The sequence below is a fragment of the Symphodus melops genome (genome assembly GCF_947650265.1).
Source record: "Symphodus melops genome assembly, chromosome: 12".
Classification (NCBI taxonomy): domain Eukaryota; kingdom Metazoa; phylum Chordata; class Actinopteri; order Labriformes; family Labridae; genus Symphodus; species Symphodus melops.
In genome coordinates this window covers 21,364,436-21,381,692 of record NC_136702.1, presented here as the reverse complement: position 1 = coordinate 21,381,692, position 17,257 = coordinate 21,364,436, and the positions used below count along the sequence as shown (strand labels likewise).

Sequence of the window (17,257 nt, the reverse complement as noted above, 5' to 3'; positions counted from 1 at the left end):
TTGCTTTTTATTTGCCAAATGAACAACAGTAATTGTCACATGTGCCCTCACGTTTCAAGCTCCCCAAACCGCTCATCAGAGAAAAATCTCACCTATTATCCTTCACACCGACCAGACGTGCGCTCTTTGGGACTATGTTCAGAATTGACCAAAGAGAGAACACAAGCATGAGAACCATAAGACCATCAGAATCTAACCATTTCTCTATTTCATTCAGATCTAATTAAGTTACAGATGAAACTCTGCCACATGCCAATAAAAGGAGAAAAAAGCTAGGAACTATTAAAAAAGATAATTCAATAACCAGATCTAAAGCAGATCAAAAGATTTGACCTGCTGTCAACTTGCAAAGGAATGTTAGCCTTAAGCCCGCTCAGTGTGTCTGCATTGTAAGCAAAGGGGCAGCCAGTCACTCTTGCCCAGAGAGCAAAAATGGTGAAGTATACAAAAGGTTCATCATTAGCATTTTAAGTGCAATTTCAATTCAGGTTTTTTTCCAAATAGCTTTTGTTACCCAATGACAGCTTCAAGGCCAATCCAGCTTAGAAAAGGACTGTTGAAGAATGGAGGGGCGCTGATTTTATGGTGCTAGTTTGTCTTGTCAAGAAGGCGACTTCCCCACCAGGAATGAGGCTTTTTTAAATTCTCAACCATTCCAGGACAGGGTACCGCAGTTTGTGATGCCCCATTGATAAAGCTGTATATACAGGCTGAGAATGTATAAACAGTGTGAGACTGTATATACAACTTTGGGATTGTGAAGAAATCTGTGATATCCATGGGAAAACCTTTGACCATCTGGATGCTCATAGAAAACTTTGTGGTTTCTCTCACCACGCTCCATCACCATTTAAAACATCCCTGGAGGCCCGCTGACATGGCTAATAATCTCTCTCCTCACTCTGCAAAACAAACAAACCTGTCAGTGGGTGGTGTGGAGGGCCAGGGTTTCCCTCTGGAGATGAGAACATTGATTCAAGATTTATTGAAATGTACTTAGTGAAATCAATTTTATCTGGCAAAATGTATTGATGAGCCAAATGTAAACAATTTGTTGCTGAGAAAAGTGCAATGCAGCCCTTTATCAAACTGTATCTAGAACATATAGACAGGGATATGGTATAATCCATTTCTATAACCTACAAATGACATAAATAACGTGAAATTTAAAGTGCCAAACATGTTTGAATACTCTCTTCTTGTTTTTGTCGATACAGAGATCTCTGACGAGTTGTGTGATCTAATGTTTCACTTAACTGGAATATAAAATGAACACAGGATGTTTTGAGTAGAAAACCTACAGTATGCATAAATTGCTCTTTGTTTTGGCAACAATATTATGTGAGCTTCTTGGCAAATATTGCAGAATCCTTAACCTTAGGATGCAGAATGCTCGGGGGTAAAAAAAAAAAAAAAAAAAAAGATATCAACCAAAAACCACATCATAAGCCAGGAAGGAGACTTCATGTTGGCTCGCCTCGAAGACTGTAATTCACAAACCGCACAGAGGAAGATGGGCCTACCGCAAGCTGTGCCCTTTCTTCTTTGGAGGAGGAGTAACGTGATACAGTTCAACTTCTCTACCTGTAAAGAATCACAGTTTGGAGGCAACATGCAGAGTGTAAACAAAAACCCCGGCCATATTTTCTAGCTTTAAAAGCCATGACTTCTGGGAACTCGGGGTTAGGGTTAGGAGTAGGAGATAAGATGATTGTTGTAATGCTTTAAAATAGGCTTAAAAATACTTCACAATTCTTTCCTTAGATTGTAAAATAAGAGTGTCACAATTGGGCCATTAGCCAATAGAAAACATCACTGCTGTGTGTTGCAACACTTTCTCGTCAGTTCTTGTTTTGCACTCGTTCATTTTTAACCAGGGGGGGCAATCAAGTTCCTGGCAGCAAAGAAGCTGGACCTACTGTGCCCATAATTGGATCCCTCATGAGAGCCAACTCTGAATGATTCCCTGGCAAGCTGCCCGCTGAAGAACTAGAAGCAGCTTTGGGGCTTTCCTGTCATGACATATAACACCAATCTCTCCTCAACAGAACCACGTTGCTACAAATCAGTCTCAGACCACCAAAAGGGGCCAACAAACCCCAAAACACAGACTAAATATACACAGCCAGTCGGATACCGCCAGAGAGGCATTGTTTATTTCACAGGATAACATCCTTTCATGCTTTGAGACCACCGCAGAGGTGCTGAGGACAGGATTTATACCGGAATGACAAATAAATAGCCTATAGTAACAGACAGGTGACACACAGGATATAGTTTTACCATGAAGAATTAACTCAAATAAGTTGCAGTTGACCTTTGCACCCTGATATGAATGACTGCTCATCTTTCAAGCAGCAGCCTGGTAACCATGGAAAAACATCATTAAAAGGGCTATTGTGTGCTAACAATCCTGTCTTTGGCCCCTGTAGTAAAAGGATCACATCTGACAAAGTTTCCATGCACTCTGATATCTCTGCAATCTTCCCACAGTGAGCTCCCACACACACACACACACACACACACACACACACACACACACACACACACACACACACACACACACACACACACACACACACACACACACACACACACACACACACACACACACACACACACACACACACACACACACACACACACACACACACACACACACACACACACACACACACACACACACACACACACACACACACACGCTACATAAAGATATTAGTGTGTGTTCACCCATGCTAGCGGCTCTTAAATGAAATTTCAACTAAAAGACGAGGGAGTTTATCGAGAGACATTCCTTTGTGACAGGTCCTGGATAAATGATGGAGGAGTGGGATGGTGTGATAACGCCCCAAAACAAAAGGAGAATATGAGTGCCCTCTACGTACACATGAAGCAAACACAGCTGCAGACGGTGAAACATTCCCCACACACTGCGCTCTGATGGGGAGAAAACAGCCAAGGATAAAGTCATTAAGCTAATGAAATGGGAGATAAAGTTAAAAGGAAAAAACAATTATAGAGCTTTGCATCACGCTAGCTATCGCTAGCTTTTATGTGACCGCATTCATTTATATGTCAAAACCCACCAACTTGTGAGCTACGTTCAAAATAACATGACGTTACTGTACTGAGTTCTTGTTCCTTCAGTGAGACTTTGAGATCGGCACTGTGAAGAGAAACCATGTGGGGTTTAAATGCTCATAGGCAATGTCTCACTGACTCAAAAGTTTATCAGTCATCTCCTGGATTTCAGCACTAAGAGACCTCACAGAGACAGGGGTAACTCAATAGCACAGTAGTTTGTTACAACAAGTTGATTAAGCTTCATGATTATATCTCAACCATCACTTCAACAATCATTGTGCACATAGACTTAAGATCTGTGTATTTGACTGAGTAAATCCAGATGGTCTTCACTGCAGTGGCTTTCTGTCTGAAGAATGATTTAGAGTGACTAGGCACTCAAGTGATACCTTGAGGCTTGTGTAATAAATGATACCCACACATCTGTGTTGTGAACCAGCCTCTGGAGAATCAATGAAAGTTGTCCTTCAGGTTAAAATAAATGGCATCAAGTTCATACTTTATATTTCGCCTCTGGTCTATTTGTGTTGTCAAGCCTGAGAAGTCTGGAAAGTCGCCGCTTTTTCTGGATCCTTTTTGAGCTCTGTACACCTTACCTCTCGTTTATTTTAAACTACTGAAGTGTGAAGCTCAGCAGAAATGTCCACAAAAGCTTCACTACACACTTCAGAGTGAAGGGAAACTATAAACCCATTTTAACCGTCACCCACTACTTGTAAAACAAAAAAAACACACACATCCCCCTTACACACCAACACAATGAGGTTGGACCAATTAAAACAAATACAGATCTGTTCTGGTGCTTCACTTTGTCCTGCTGCCAGAGACTTCTTGTCCACTTACATCTGTCAGTAAAGCCAGGTGTCAAAAAGATAGCAGCACTGTAAAAAGACAGGGCTCTGAAGTCAAAGTGAGAGAGCAGAACAGTAGCCAATCAAATTATTACCATTTCTTTATCATAAGGGGCACACAGCGTACATACTTAACTGGTTCAGTTAATTTTGGGATGATATCAACAATCAATGTTAATTTAAGCAGACATGTTTGCTGTAATACATTCACTTAAATAAACATAAATCCCTCTGGCTCTAACATGTCTGCTTACGAGAGCAGCTTCAAACAGCTTGTAAGAGAAGATAAGAAACGATGAGATAATTTATCTCAAGGGGAGTTCCAGTCAGATAAATGAACCTTTCTCGTATTTGCCATGCCATGTGAATAGAACATACATGCAGTTTCTACACAACCCAGGAGATCAATGAGTTAAAATCCTTCAATTAATGCATCTCCAGACTCATATGTTAAGCACATTATTGCAGATCAGATAGAACAAGCGCCTTGACTGGGAATTCAATTTGTCATCAGTTTACATTCAAAACATGCAAACAGCAACTTCACAGCTGTCAAAAATATTTTTACCTGAAACACTGATACAAACAGACATCCTGCTTAAAAACCATTGATGCAAACATGACTGCTTCCCATGCATGACAACTTTATCTGTCCATTACTGGATAGCAAATATGCACGTCAAGCTGACTGCACGCCACTGACTGTCAGAAGAGACATGCAAAGCTACATGCCAAAATTATCTACACTACGTCATGCATAACATTGTTTGTAGAAAATTTGCCTCTGACTATTTATCATATTATCTATTATCTATTATCTATTTATTATAAAATAATAAATCCAACTCAGCAAAATCTTAAAAAAATAAAATAAATGGATAAGTTAAATTAAACCAGGTTGTTTTCTGATGATACAATTTGAATCAAGTAACTCAGGCGTTTAACTGGAAGATGAAGTTTCTCTCGTTTCTCTTTTTGTGTGGCATCTTATGCTGGAAATTGGAAATCAGTGCTATGATTGCACTGCCGGACAGAATATAGAGAACGAAGAAAACAGCATGTCAGCAAAATATTGCCATTGGAATGAATTACCTTGAGAGGAAATACACATCTGTTGGTTTGGTAATGAACCATAAACAGGCTGTTCTGTGGTTGTGTGTATGGTTGTGTGTGTGTGTGTGTGTGTGTGTGTGTGTGTGTGTGTGTGTGTGTGTGTGTGTGTGTTATGAAGACCTTCAAAGCTTAAGTCACATGCCAACCAAAGGACAAGGGTAACACACATGCAACACGTTGAGGAGAGCTGGTACCATGCTTGTTAGAACAGGATGTACAATCTTGGTGCATGCTTGTTTAATTAAAAAAACACACAGAAAAAAAACATTTCTGTGCATGGGAACCTTGTTAATTTCTTCTTTCAGGGCTGACAGGGATGAATGTCAGTTTCTTTGGGTGGGTATTTGGTAGTGGGTGGAGACACCAGACAGACTTGGGAGTAGGGATATTGAAAACTGGTTCAAAGTGTATCCCAAATCTTGGATTCATTTGAACCAGTGATTACCTTTCTGGTTACTAACTGACAAACACTGATACCCTTCATCCTCCTCGTCTGGTAAAGTGTGGCACTCCACAGGGAGGCGTCCCTCATCCAGGATCGTCCAGCAACTATCCCGCAAGACTTCACAGAAACTCCGGCAAGGCAAAACCGGTACTGGGACTGTGGAACCACACTTTGGTACCAAGAGAAGGCAGAAAAACCACTCCAAACTATGGTGGCATCTTGACCTCAAAAGCCATGCCCATTCCTCTAGGAGAACCTGAACTTCTTCCACACTACTCTGGTTGAGATAATTAGGCAAAATAAACATTTCTCCTACCATGGAAGAGCAGAACGGCAGAGCAGTATCTAGCAAAAAGCATGTGGGGGATTCTACAGTTACTGCTGATTTAGCGTCTTCTGGGTGGCTTTCAGCTGTCGGGATAATAAAGGTTGCCTGGCTAGACCCTTGGTCACTTGATTTTTCAGAGGAATAAATCATATAACCAGTTTGGCTGGTTACTACTGTCTGGCTAGTTTCAAATTCTTGACTTGGCACTTGAGTTTGCACTTCAGCTATAGGTATTAAGGTAGTGTCTGGTCTCTTGATAGCTGCTTCTGGCAGGGTAATATACAATTTGTGGTCATAAGTTGGCGCCTGGGTAGTCGAAAATGTCTGGCTAGCAAATGAAGTCGGAAAAACTTGGCTTGGTATAGCCTCCTGGTTAGCTGCTGATCTATCAGGTGGACTTTGAGAAACTTCCAATAATTGGTTGGTCTTAGCCACCTGGGTAGTGCTGACAGAATTGGTACCAAAATAGGTACTGTTCAATTGCAGACTAACTTTGCTTTTATTGTGGGGTTCAGTGGAATAATCAAGATTTGTCTCTGATTTTTGACGACCGGCATCATCAGCTTTCCTGTTCAGAACAAGAACAGTACTATTTTTAACTTTTAAATTGGACGATGATAAAAATTCACTGTCTGACCCACTAAAATCAGTTGGTCTATCTGTTCCTTGTTGGCTTTCCCCTGAAAACACCTGGGATTCAAAGCCAAATTCCACGCTAGGGTCTGCTTCTGACACAAGTGTCCTGTTAAGAAGAATCTCAGCATTATTTTGAGCCTTCAATTCTAGATGTATTGAATCAGCCACTGTAAAGGCTTCAGTGTCTAACCCCCTCAATTCAGTTGGCCTTACTGTTCCTTGTTGGCTTTCCCCTGAAAACACCTGGGATTCAAAGCCAGATCCCCCACTAGGGTCGGCTTCTGCTGGAAATCCAGATTGAGACTCCAATTCTGAGTCGGACAAAAGATGTGGTCCAATGTCTGGTGCAAATCCAGACTCAAGCCCAGATCCAAGTCCTGAAACATGTTCTGTTAAACTCAGTTCACCAGATCCTCCAGAACCCACAACCCTTAGTGAAGATTTGTCATTACCAGATTCACGAATTCGAGACGAAATCCTTGATGTTGCTATTTCTGATGCACGATCATGTTCCTGTTGTGTTGTAGGTTTTAGTGAGGTCAGTCGAGGAGCCTCAGTGGTCTCATCCCAAGTCTGCACAAGCTTTGCAACCTCATGTCTCTCATCAATAATCTCTGCTCCAACTCCTTCAAAATTCTCTGATGGTGGTTCTCCACTACCTGTTGGACTGCCAGACCCCTCCTGTTCCACTGTTTGGGGCATTGGTGTCGTACCAGTCCATGACCAGAACCAAGCATCAGACTGGACAGGCCAAAGGGCCAACAGAAACAAAACTCCAAAATGGGTCCTCATCTTAGTTACCAAGTCTTAACCACTTCCACCAGCTTGATTAGACTCCCAGAGATGACATGTCCATACAGCCCCCTCACACACACTCTGCCCAGCTCTGTCTCCACACACACTCCAGCAGGCAGAGAGGAAAAGTGAAGAGGAGTGCCCCATTCAAAAGAGTAAAGGGGGATAGCGGGAGGAGGTGTGCTTGGTATTGGCTGTCTTGGCAATATTTCCTCTCCTGACTCCTCCTCCCCCCTCCTTCTCCTTTTGTCACAGCACTGAAAAGCGATCTCTCCTGCTGACTTATACCTTAGAATTACAGCAGCCTTTCCTTTCAGTGTACAATACTGATGCCTTCAGTGTTTGAAAGAGAGGGGCAATTTGTTCCTCTTGACTTGTTTGCTTTGTTTAAACATGACAATAGGACAGATCTAGCTCTTGTAAAGAGTCACTGGATTTACAACAGTAGAAAAAGTTGTGTCCATGCAATTTGTTGATTCAGTTTTAAGTTACTCAAGCCAAATTCTTTTTTATTTTTATTTTGGCATACTTGAAATGTTAGCAGCTCTAGGTGATTGAATAAGTATCTTCCCACAATGCACAATGCAACCAGTTATCAAACAAAGTTGTTGTTTCAATGTGTAAAAATAAATGGAATCTAACATTCATGCTGTATCTCATTACAATAATTGTTTGATTTAATAAGACAAAGGTAGAATTATTCAAAACAGCATATTTCTACTGCACTGTTAACTCAATATGAATACTATCAACCCAGCCACTGAAAGTCAATATGTCAATATGTCTTTACATTGAAGTCAAGATAACTCTATTCCACGCTGATCATCATGCAACTTCGTCAACTTATATCCTTCCTCTGGTTAAGATGTGGTGTCATCTATTGTTCAAACCAGTTTAGACCCCTTTTCTTCCCCGCTCTGTGGTTACACAGTAACTTAGGCCTCACTTTCTTGTTCAGACTAGTTTCTCATTCTGCCTATGTGATCAGTTGACAGAGACCCTCAACGTCTGCTAACAGGAGCTTAGTGTTATAAGGAACAGGAGGTTTGTGCAACAGAACCGGGGTTTAAAATAAAGTCGTCCATGTACCCTCAGTTGTTGATAGAATCGAGCTCTGGTCATCTCTGGGCGCTGCATGCCCTAGTCCTTGTAAAAGTACCAGACGCTTATGTTAGGATATAGAGATGTCTTAACATGAGCTTGACAACTTCATCCTGTAGCTCTCTGTCACTGCCTGGGGGTCAGTGATGATCCAAACGACCCCTGCCTGCAAGATGAAGTTTGTTTGGTCTGACAATGGCAAATGTCTAAATGTACTTCAGCCTTCATCAATCATATTTATTTCTAGAAGGAAATATACAACACAGCTCTCTTTATAATGACAGGGAAATCATTTTGCACCGTTTGCTTTGATAACAATTCAGGAAGAGAAAAATATTCAGTCATGTGGAAAGCAGTTGCTTTTCGTAAAACCTGACTTAAGACTTGTGACTGCCTTACAAAGTGTCTGACTTTACCTTTTGAGAACGTCTGTCCCTTTAAGGAAGAATTGAAAAAAAGTCTGATTGCCATTAAACACATTTATGAATAAGTCTTTTCAAGACTGGAAGATCTAAGGCTTATTTTTATCTGAGGTTTAGTGACAACATCTTTAGGCGCTTGTTGCGGAGAGATCCCAGGATAAATTAGATAAGATGACGCTCTGGGCATGAAGTGAGCCCTCTGTCCCATGACATTCACTTTTAATACTCTAAAACTGTCAGAAATGTACTGTTCACTTCAAAGAAGTTGCCTGAAAACAACAATGAAGATTCCCAACTTTTACTGGAAATATAACAGTATTTTTTTCCCAGTCGAAATCCAACAACATTTTGCAAGAAAGTTACCATCACAACATGTTTCAGGAGAGACGAGAAGTCCACTGATCATTTACTGTTTCTGTGGTCGGCCAAACTCAGTGATCAAAGTATCTGTAGTTAGTCTTTACACAGAAAAAAAACAATGTTTTAAGTCAAGTCTTGGATAATAAACCCAGAAAGTAATAAACTCTGTAGTGTTGTAGGTAATGATTAGCCTGACACATATCGCTGAGCTGTAATGGAACCGAATCCATTGTATTGATTCCAGTAAACTATTTAATGCCCTCTTCTAAAAGTCAGGGTTTGAGTGGACTGGGGTGCTTGGTTATGTTTTAAATGTACATTTTATATTCCTGTAAATGTTTTTAAATCTGGATCCCGAGAAGAAAATCTGAGCTCTAGGGTTCAGCTGATGGGGATCCAAACAAATAAATGAATGGATTACCGTCCAGGTTGGGAGTACAGAAACAAAAAGAAGAAACTTCAGCAGATAAATATTATGAGATCACTGATAATTTATCTTATTCGTCCTATTGAGACTGTAGAAACGATTGATTTAACAGTCATAAACAGTTTAACCTTTTACCTCCTGTGGACAGTTTTTCGGTCATTTAGCTGGAAAAGATGCAAAATCGGAAAACCCAGAAAAAGAAGAAATTGTCTTCACGTGAATGTGTCACTACTAGCCTCCAAACAAGGTGTAATTATCCCAAAGATGACGATATATATTTACCTTAAGCTATTTCTGTGTGACAGGGGAAGGGATTATCCAGATCTGGGGAATTTTCATGAACATTTGAAAAGTGGGAGATCTTGGGTGGTCAAGAGCATATACCCTGTGACATGTGATCCAGGAACCTGTCTGCTTTTTTAGGGGAGAAGTTGACAAGGAAAAGACTAAATTGCACTTAATTATAGAAGTACTATGGTACCTTTGGAGTGACAGTTTTTTTTAGCATAGAGAATCTGCATCAATCAAACTATCAACGTGCCCTGAGCTTTGTCAGAAGTCTGTGTCCCTCTTTTCAACATCCTCTTTCAGTCTGCTGCTGCCCGCATAGAGTCGAGGCTGAGAGCACCATAATGACAACATGGCAAGATTTCCTGTGTTCAAAGTGGCATCTGTAGTCGGAGCAGGGTAATTACAGTAAGAACAGTTTCTTACTGAAAGTTTTCACTGGGCAGAGAAAACACAGATTTACATGCATCATTTTAAGTTTCTTTGAAAAAGGGCAAAAGAAGATTTGTGATAGATTTTGTTGAACGTAGCTTGACAGAGAACCTAAGCTGAGTAGGTTGCAAAATGCACGATAATAAAATCTATGAAACTAGTGTGAATAAAAAGATTTTAATGAGAAGATCCCATGAGTTATAGTTATTGGTAAATCATCCAAGATTCTTCTGTTTTGTGAGCCAAATACATTCTCTGCAGTTTAACACGTTTGATAACAGCTTTTAAAACTTCCCCTTAACCCAGTTCACATGCAGGTCACCTGCTGTTCAACCTCTGACCATATTCTAAGCAGGGGTCTCCAGTAATCTAAAGGGCCAGTTAACCCAAATCACGAAAACTAATGTGAACTTTTTTGGCATTGCAAAAGTGTTCTGTTCAGCACAGTCGAATGTGGGTGGTGGCACAAAATGGAGCAATAGAGAAGTCATTAATAAAACAAATGTATCCCACATGGCCGTGGCCCTTCGACTACAACATGGATGACTTTGGTGTAGTGACTCTACAAACTTACACTATATCAAATTACCCTAAGACCTGAAGTTTATAAAAAAAAAAAAAAAAAGATCATTCAAATTACAGATAAAAGAAAAATCGGAATTCCTTTGGCTGTGGTGTTGGCCATTTCAGAGCTGAAAATGAATCCTCCTTTAAGACAAAGGTAAAATAATTTATCTTAAACTGTTGAATTTTGCAATGTGGGGTGTAAAATGATAAAGTTTGCTCATGTCTGCGACCTGTGAAATTTTGGGATGCCTGAGCAGGGGATGAAGTGAAATTCCAGGCCTCCCCAGTGCCGGTCCATCACAATACACGGACAAAAGGGTGAAACCTAAGAGCAGGAATGACTGTGAGGGCTAAGACCATCAATGGGAGGATGAATGATCGACTAATTACAACACCAACAAAACCTGCTGAACATAATCCACAAGGGGGCAAAGGCGTCCAATTATCTGTCAGCACACAGCGTTGTCTCACTGTCATCCAGATATTGGATTTCATAAGCAGAGCGCCAATTTCTTTGGTGCTAAATATAGCGTTTGTGAATCATTTAAGAGGACGAGGACATGTGATGCAACCTAATCTCCTATGCAATGGATGGAAAGTTAGTAAAAGTTAGGGAAAGTACGTACAGTATTTCTGAGTAACTCTTGTACTTAAAACTATCATTAAAGTGCTTAAAACATCTAAACGATGCATCTATTGATTAGCGTTACAGCTAATAAGGGCTCTACTGCAATGCCACACTTCACGGTTGACATTTTGACCTGAAGCGTTGCTGTACAAACATTGAGACATGACGTCAGACGCATGTTACAACTTAAGTTAACGATCAAAAGCTAGAGGGTCTGGACTCTGTAGACTCTTTAGGTCAGGCAGAGTGCCTTTTGGCGGGCCCTTCCTGCACCTTCACTGATGTTGTTTCAGCAGGTCGGGGTCGTTGACCTCTTCGCTGTGAGTCTTGGCCGTTATACGAGCATTAAACTCTTAGGGATTGGAGTTTTAAATCACACACAAACACAGATTAGGATATCCACAGACACTCAGGAACGAGCCCACATATGTGCAGACACACACACACACACACACACACACACACACACACACACACACACACACACACACACACACACACACACACACACACACACACACACACACACACACACACACACACACACACACACACACACACACACACACACACACACACACACACACACACACACACACACACACACACACACACACACACACACACACACACACACACACACACACACACACACAAACTTGGGCCTCAGTTGCACAGCATGTCACAGCTGAGCAGCAGAGTAAACAGTGAGAGGCAGAGGGACACAAGTCGAGAGAACATATGGCTGAAACACACACACACACACCTGCTTGACTTACACAGGCATACAGCGAGTCACAGTTGAGCAGCAGTGTAAGCATATCTCAGTTTGAATCAACCGCAGGAATAAAAACACTGAAGGAAAAGGCTGTAAAACAATCATCTGATAATCTCTAACACTCTGCATTCTCTCCTCTGAGCGACAGGTTGCAAGAGATCACTTGTTACTCACAGTACAATTAGAGGACTATTCAGACAGAGGCTTTCAAGCTAAATGTGAGACATGTTGTGTAAGAATGTAACTGTATCAAATCAGTAAAGGTTAGACTTGGCAATCTTGGTGGCTTCAAATTAAAGCACAGTTAAGCATTGATCAAGTGGCGAGAATGGAGGTCAAACTGCTTTTTGTGAAACATCTGTGTCAGCGGTGAACAGACTTCAAACTAACTCAGCCTAGCAGAGGCAGTCTGTTCTGTGCATTGTGCTTCTATGCTGCCATCCTGTACAGGAAAACTGTCTGAATAAGAGCGCCTGATTCTAACGACATCTCAAAGATCTCCCATCAGTGACTGTGTGTGTCGCTGACTGTGCGAGGCTGCCGGGGGATGAGAGAGGTGGGGGTTGGCTAACAGAAAGGGGGTCAGAAGGTCACAGCTATCAGATTAGGAGGGAAAGGAGTCCTGTTTCCCACAAATAGAGACTTATCACCATGTCTGAATGGCCTGGAGGAGCAGGTTGTGAATGAGGGACCTTGCCTGCAGAGTAGATGCCTCTCGTTCAGACCTGAATTGTTGTAAACCAAAGCTGTTTAAGTGTCTTGGGACATAGATCTGCAGAGCGCTACAGGCAGTATGATGGACTGACTGTGTATAACACCTAATGCAAACAGGTGTGGTGTGGACAAAAAATAAAGGAAATATAAGTTAAAAAAAAAAAACAGGAACAGGATTTCATTCAGTTTTACACTCCATTCATGCAGCATCTCACACAAGTATACTGTATGCTCCAAGTATCACTACTGATGCTACTGCCACTCTGTAACAGAAGACTACACAGAGTGATGTGACATCTTCATGCTGAACTGTTCAACTTTAGATTTTAGTGTGTTCTTCTTTGTGAAGCCTTATTGTTATGTGTCTGTGTTAGGCCAGACTTCCAACAGTAAATCTTTTTCTGAACATGTGTAAGTCCTGCTTTTTTTTAAATTATTTTTCTGTGTGCATCCTGCATAATTTACCAGAGGCATCAGTATGAAATTCCGTCCGTTTTGAAACCAGCTACAAACTCCTCACAGGAGCCTGAACTGAAAATAATCTTAGGATACATCAGATTCAGATTTCTGCCTCTTCAGCTTGTCACTAAAGTTGAGTATCAGCGGTACAGTCAGGGAAGGACACAGCTCTCATTCTTCATTCAGCACATTTACATGCACAGTTAAGTGGAGCTACGGTCAAAGGACATCTGTTTTTTTTGTTTTGTTTTGTTTTAGCAGATCAGTAAGTGTTACCCTTTAACAAATCAATGACAGGGTACCAAGCACTAACTCCAAAACCTCCAAAGCTCATCACATGCCAAAGGAAGCACTCTATTGTCATACAGTCCAATCAAATCCCAGCAGGTTTAGAATATTTAGGCAACTTTTTGTCTAGAAGCCACAAAAAACAACTGAATGCCTCTTTGGAGAGCGCTGAGCTGCATCTTTGAAACAGTTCCACAAAACGATCCAGAATCCCCGTGGAACGAGGCAGACAGTCAGAGCCCTGCAGGGTTCCTCTCAGTCCTGCTCAGGCAAGCAGAAACAGCTTGGCTGTCACTCTGAATAAGACACATTCCATAACAACAGGAGGATATGTAGCCTGTGGTGCCTAAACTACAGTTACAGTAGAAGAGGAGATAGACTGCAGTGTCTGCAGGACAGAAGGGATGCATCAATGTTTAGCCAGCTTGAATGCAGCTTACTAAATGTAATCTTCTCATTAAATATGATCAGGAATGAAGCGGGGCAGATATGCGCTCTGAGAACATATACGTTCCACTTAGTCGGGCAGAGCATGACCAATTGGTTCTTTTGTTGAGTCTTTGGCTCGAGATCTTGTCAAACCCCATGAAACATGCATGTTTTTGGAACGACTTCCCATGCACGAGCAAGTCAAGAGTGTGTCAAATTATCATTCGATCAGTTTCAGATCAACAAACTTCAGAGTAAAATAAATCACATTCAAGTAGCCATCGACATGTCAACCAGAAATTCCAGATACACTCGATTTATCCTGTCAGGCAAAACAGATGCCTCATCTTCACACAGATAAAAATAAATATTTAACTATTTGATGTTACACAAGACAATTGAAATGAAAACCAACGGCGTGGCTGTCATCCTTAAAACGCTAAAACAGCTACCTAAAAACCTGTAGAACTCCGCTAACCACTGCAGTGTTGAGCCGGAAATGTCTGAACTGTAATTGGCCTGCAGTGCCTGGGAGCTGTTGTCTTAGCTAATGACAGACACAGAATCAATTTTTCTGCTTGTAACTAACCAACTGTAACACGCAGCAAGACGTGCACTGACTGCAGGGCACATTACTTTAATAGATGTTTACCATGTTTCTGTGTGTCAGCTTGAAAAAGATTGCTTTACAAAGTCATGTGTGTGGGGGTTTGGAGATGTTTTGCAGGAGTTAACGTACAGTACAATCATGGCATTATTGCTGTCATGAGCTGTTTGCTGGAGATGTTGGAATAGAAGGATATTTTCATTTCCTGTTCTGTAGAGCCCGTGGGAGAAATTTCTTTAACACCAGACTTAATCCTAGTAAGAAGAGGATTCCAGCATCACAGTTAAAGAAAAGCTGATTGAACAAATACCTCTGCGAGTACTGAGCAGTAGAAGTGGGGAAATGGCTCCCTCTACTGTCCTAACACTGAGCCACACGCCACCTTTAACAGTTACTTACTTAATACAAATCCTTCATCTGAAGCTCAAGGGAAGAAATCTCTAGAGTATTTATTTATTTATTTTTAAATGTGTTTTTACTCACTCTTCTATTTAATACACAACATTCAAGGGTTCTTGTGAGGGGTTGGTTCATTGTTTATTTTGTCACATAAAAGCAGAAATCATAAAATCATACCGATCTATAACGGGAAGTTCACCTAAATCATTTGTTTCTCTTTCCTCTGTGTTTGGTGGATTGTGGAGTTTTGGCTATAGAACTGTATTGAACAAAAAAAAGTTAATTTCTACCAATTGATTTATTGTTTCCTTGCACAAAGTGCAGGTTTATACGTTTTTCTTCGTCATGCACCTTCTCGTTCTTTGTAAAGTAAAAAAAAAGAAAGTATCCTTGTAAATTATACTGCTTAAAAAGAACAAAATAAATCAAATGGGTATAAACAAACCTGAATGTAATCTCAGAAAAGTCATTGATGCATACAAAGTACAATACACCTAAATGATTTATTTTTTTTTACTTTTTGTTTTCTTCTGATGCAGAGCTGCACACAAACCTTGATCACTCTGAACTCAGCAAGATGTTAGCTTGTATTTGAAGTTGACAATGACCTGCACATAGATTACTCTTTAAACATTATATCCCATGAGCATGCTGCTGCAGTTCACACCAAAAAATAAAAAAGCAAACTTCACTGAGCAGACAGAGCCACCCTCCCCAACCCCCGAGATTTATGCTCACACAAACACACCTGTGGAAACACTGTGTGCGAAAAAACTAAAAAGCTTATCATGGTAGATAAGGCACTCCGAGGAAAAAACACAATATTTTAAAAACGAATATTTTTCATGGGTTCATGACTGTGTTTGGTTAGGTAAGAGGAAGTGGCTGTATTACACGCACTCAGAGTTTAATATGTTGCTCACTAAGATAATAATCTTATCACATGGTGTTTATTTTCATCAGCTGCAGCGATGTGGTGGCCGGGCCTGAAGCAGAACTCTCAGCACACACACACACAGATACACACACACAGATACACACACACAGATACACACACACAGATACACACACACAGATAGATACACACACACACACAGATACACACACACACACACACACACACACACACACACACACACACACACACACACACACACACACACACACACACACACACACACACACACACACACACACACACACACACACACACACACACACACACACACACACACACACACACACACACACACACACACACCTGCTCTGTTGATGTCACAGGACAAAGACAAACCACAAACAAGTGATCACGGTTATTGTGCTTCCTGAATGACGGGACGCCAGGATTCAGTCCCTAAAGATGCAGCTCTTTGACATTTGATAGAGCGTGAGATGACGTGCAGGAGGATGTGGATCGATGTAGAATAACCACCAGTCCATGAGTAACTCAACACACATCTTTGTGCCAAAAAAAAACACTGAACATAATCCCTCTAACATTACCTCAGGCACAGAGAAACACGTGGTCAGTGAAGTATCACTGCTGGTTCTCTCTTGCTATTCAGTGGTCTGATCAGCAGAGGGAGACCGAGTCACTGTGGAGGTCATGGTGGGGTTTAACGGGACACTGACCTGATTACAGTCCACAGTACTCAAATCACAGGAGCGTCATTAACATGCACGCACAGGCACAACACACAGATATCAAATGAAAGACAGGTGGGGCAGACAAACAGGGTGACAAAGTCCATCCTCGTCGTCAGAGGAAACAGAGACTAAATATTTAGTTTCACTAACCTGTAGCAGTGTTGCAGGCACAAGTTTTTGTTGGTAAGGATCTTCTTTGAACTCTCTCAACAGAGCCTGCCCTAGATTTAGTTTTTGTAAGAAATAGAAATATATATGTAATAACATTCATTTGTTTCTATTTGATTAGAATAGAATCAGTTTTAATATTTTAGAAAGTCGCTGATTCCAAACATCCACAAAAAGAAAAGGAAGTAATGTAAGAAGTAAGAAAACTCTCTTCTCTATCAATACACCTCACTCTCCACAAGCTGACTTTATCAACACAGGAATCTAATGTCACGTTACTTAGGTTAC

General features: G+C 41.0%; 1 protein-coding gene across 3 annotated transcripts in view; it reads right to left on the bottom strand.

The window, feature by feature from the left end:
- col18a1a (collagen type XVIII alpha 1 chain a) overlaps window positions 1-17,257 on the bottom strand; it is a 73,539-nt gene that overhangs the window by 29,387 nt on the left and 26,895 nt on the right. For 2 of the 3 annotated variants that reach the window (XM_079357339.1, XM_079357340.1), the window contains exon 1: window positions 6,913-7,348. The exons of the other annotated variant lie outside the window; for it this stretch is intronic. In XM_079357339.1, coding sequence (XP_079213465.1) covers window positions 6,913-7,252 — 340 coding nt within the window. In that variant the 5' untranslated portion in view covers window positions 7,253-7,348. Of the gene's footprint in view, window positions 1-6,912; window positions 7,349-17,257 lie in introns of those variants that run through there. 3 annotated transcript variants of the gene reach the window in all.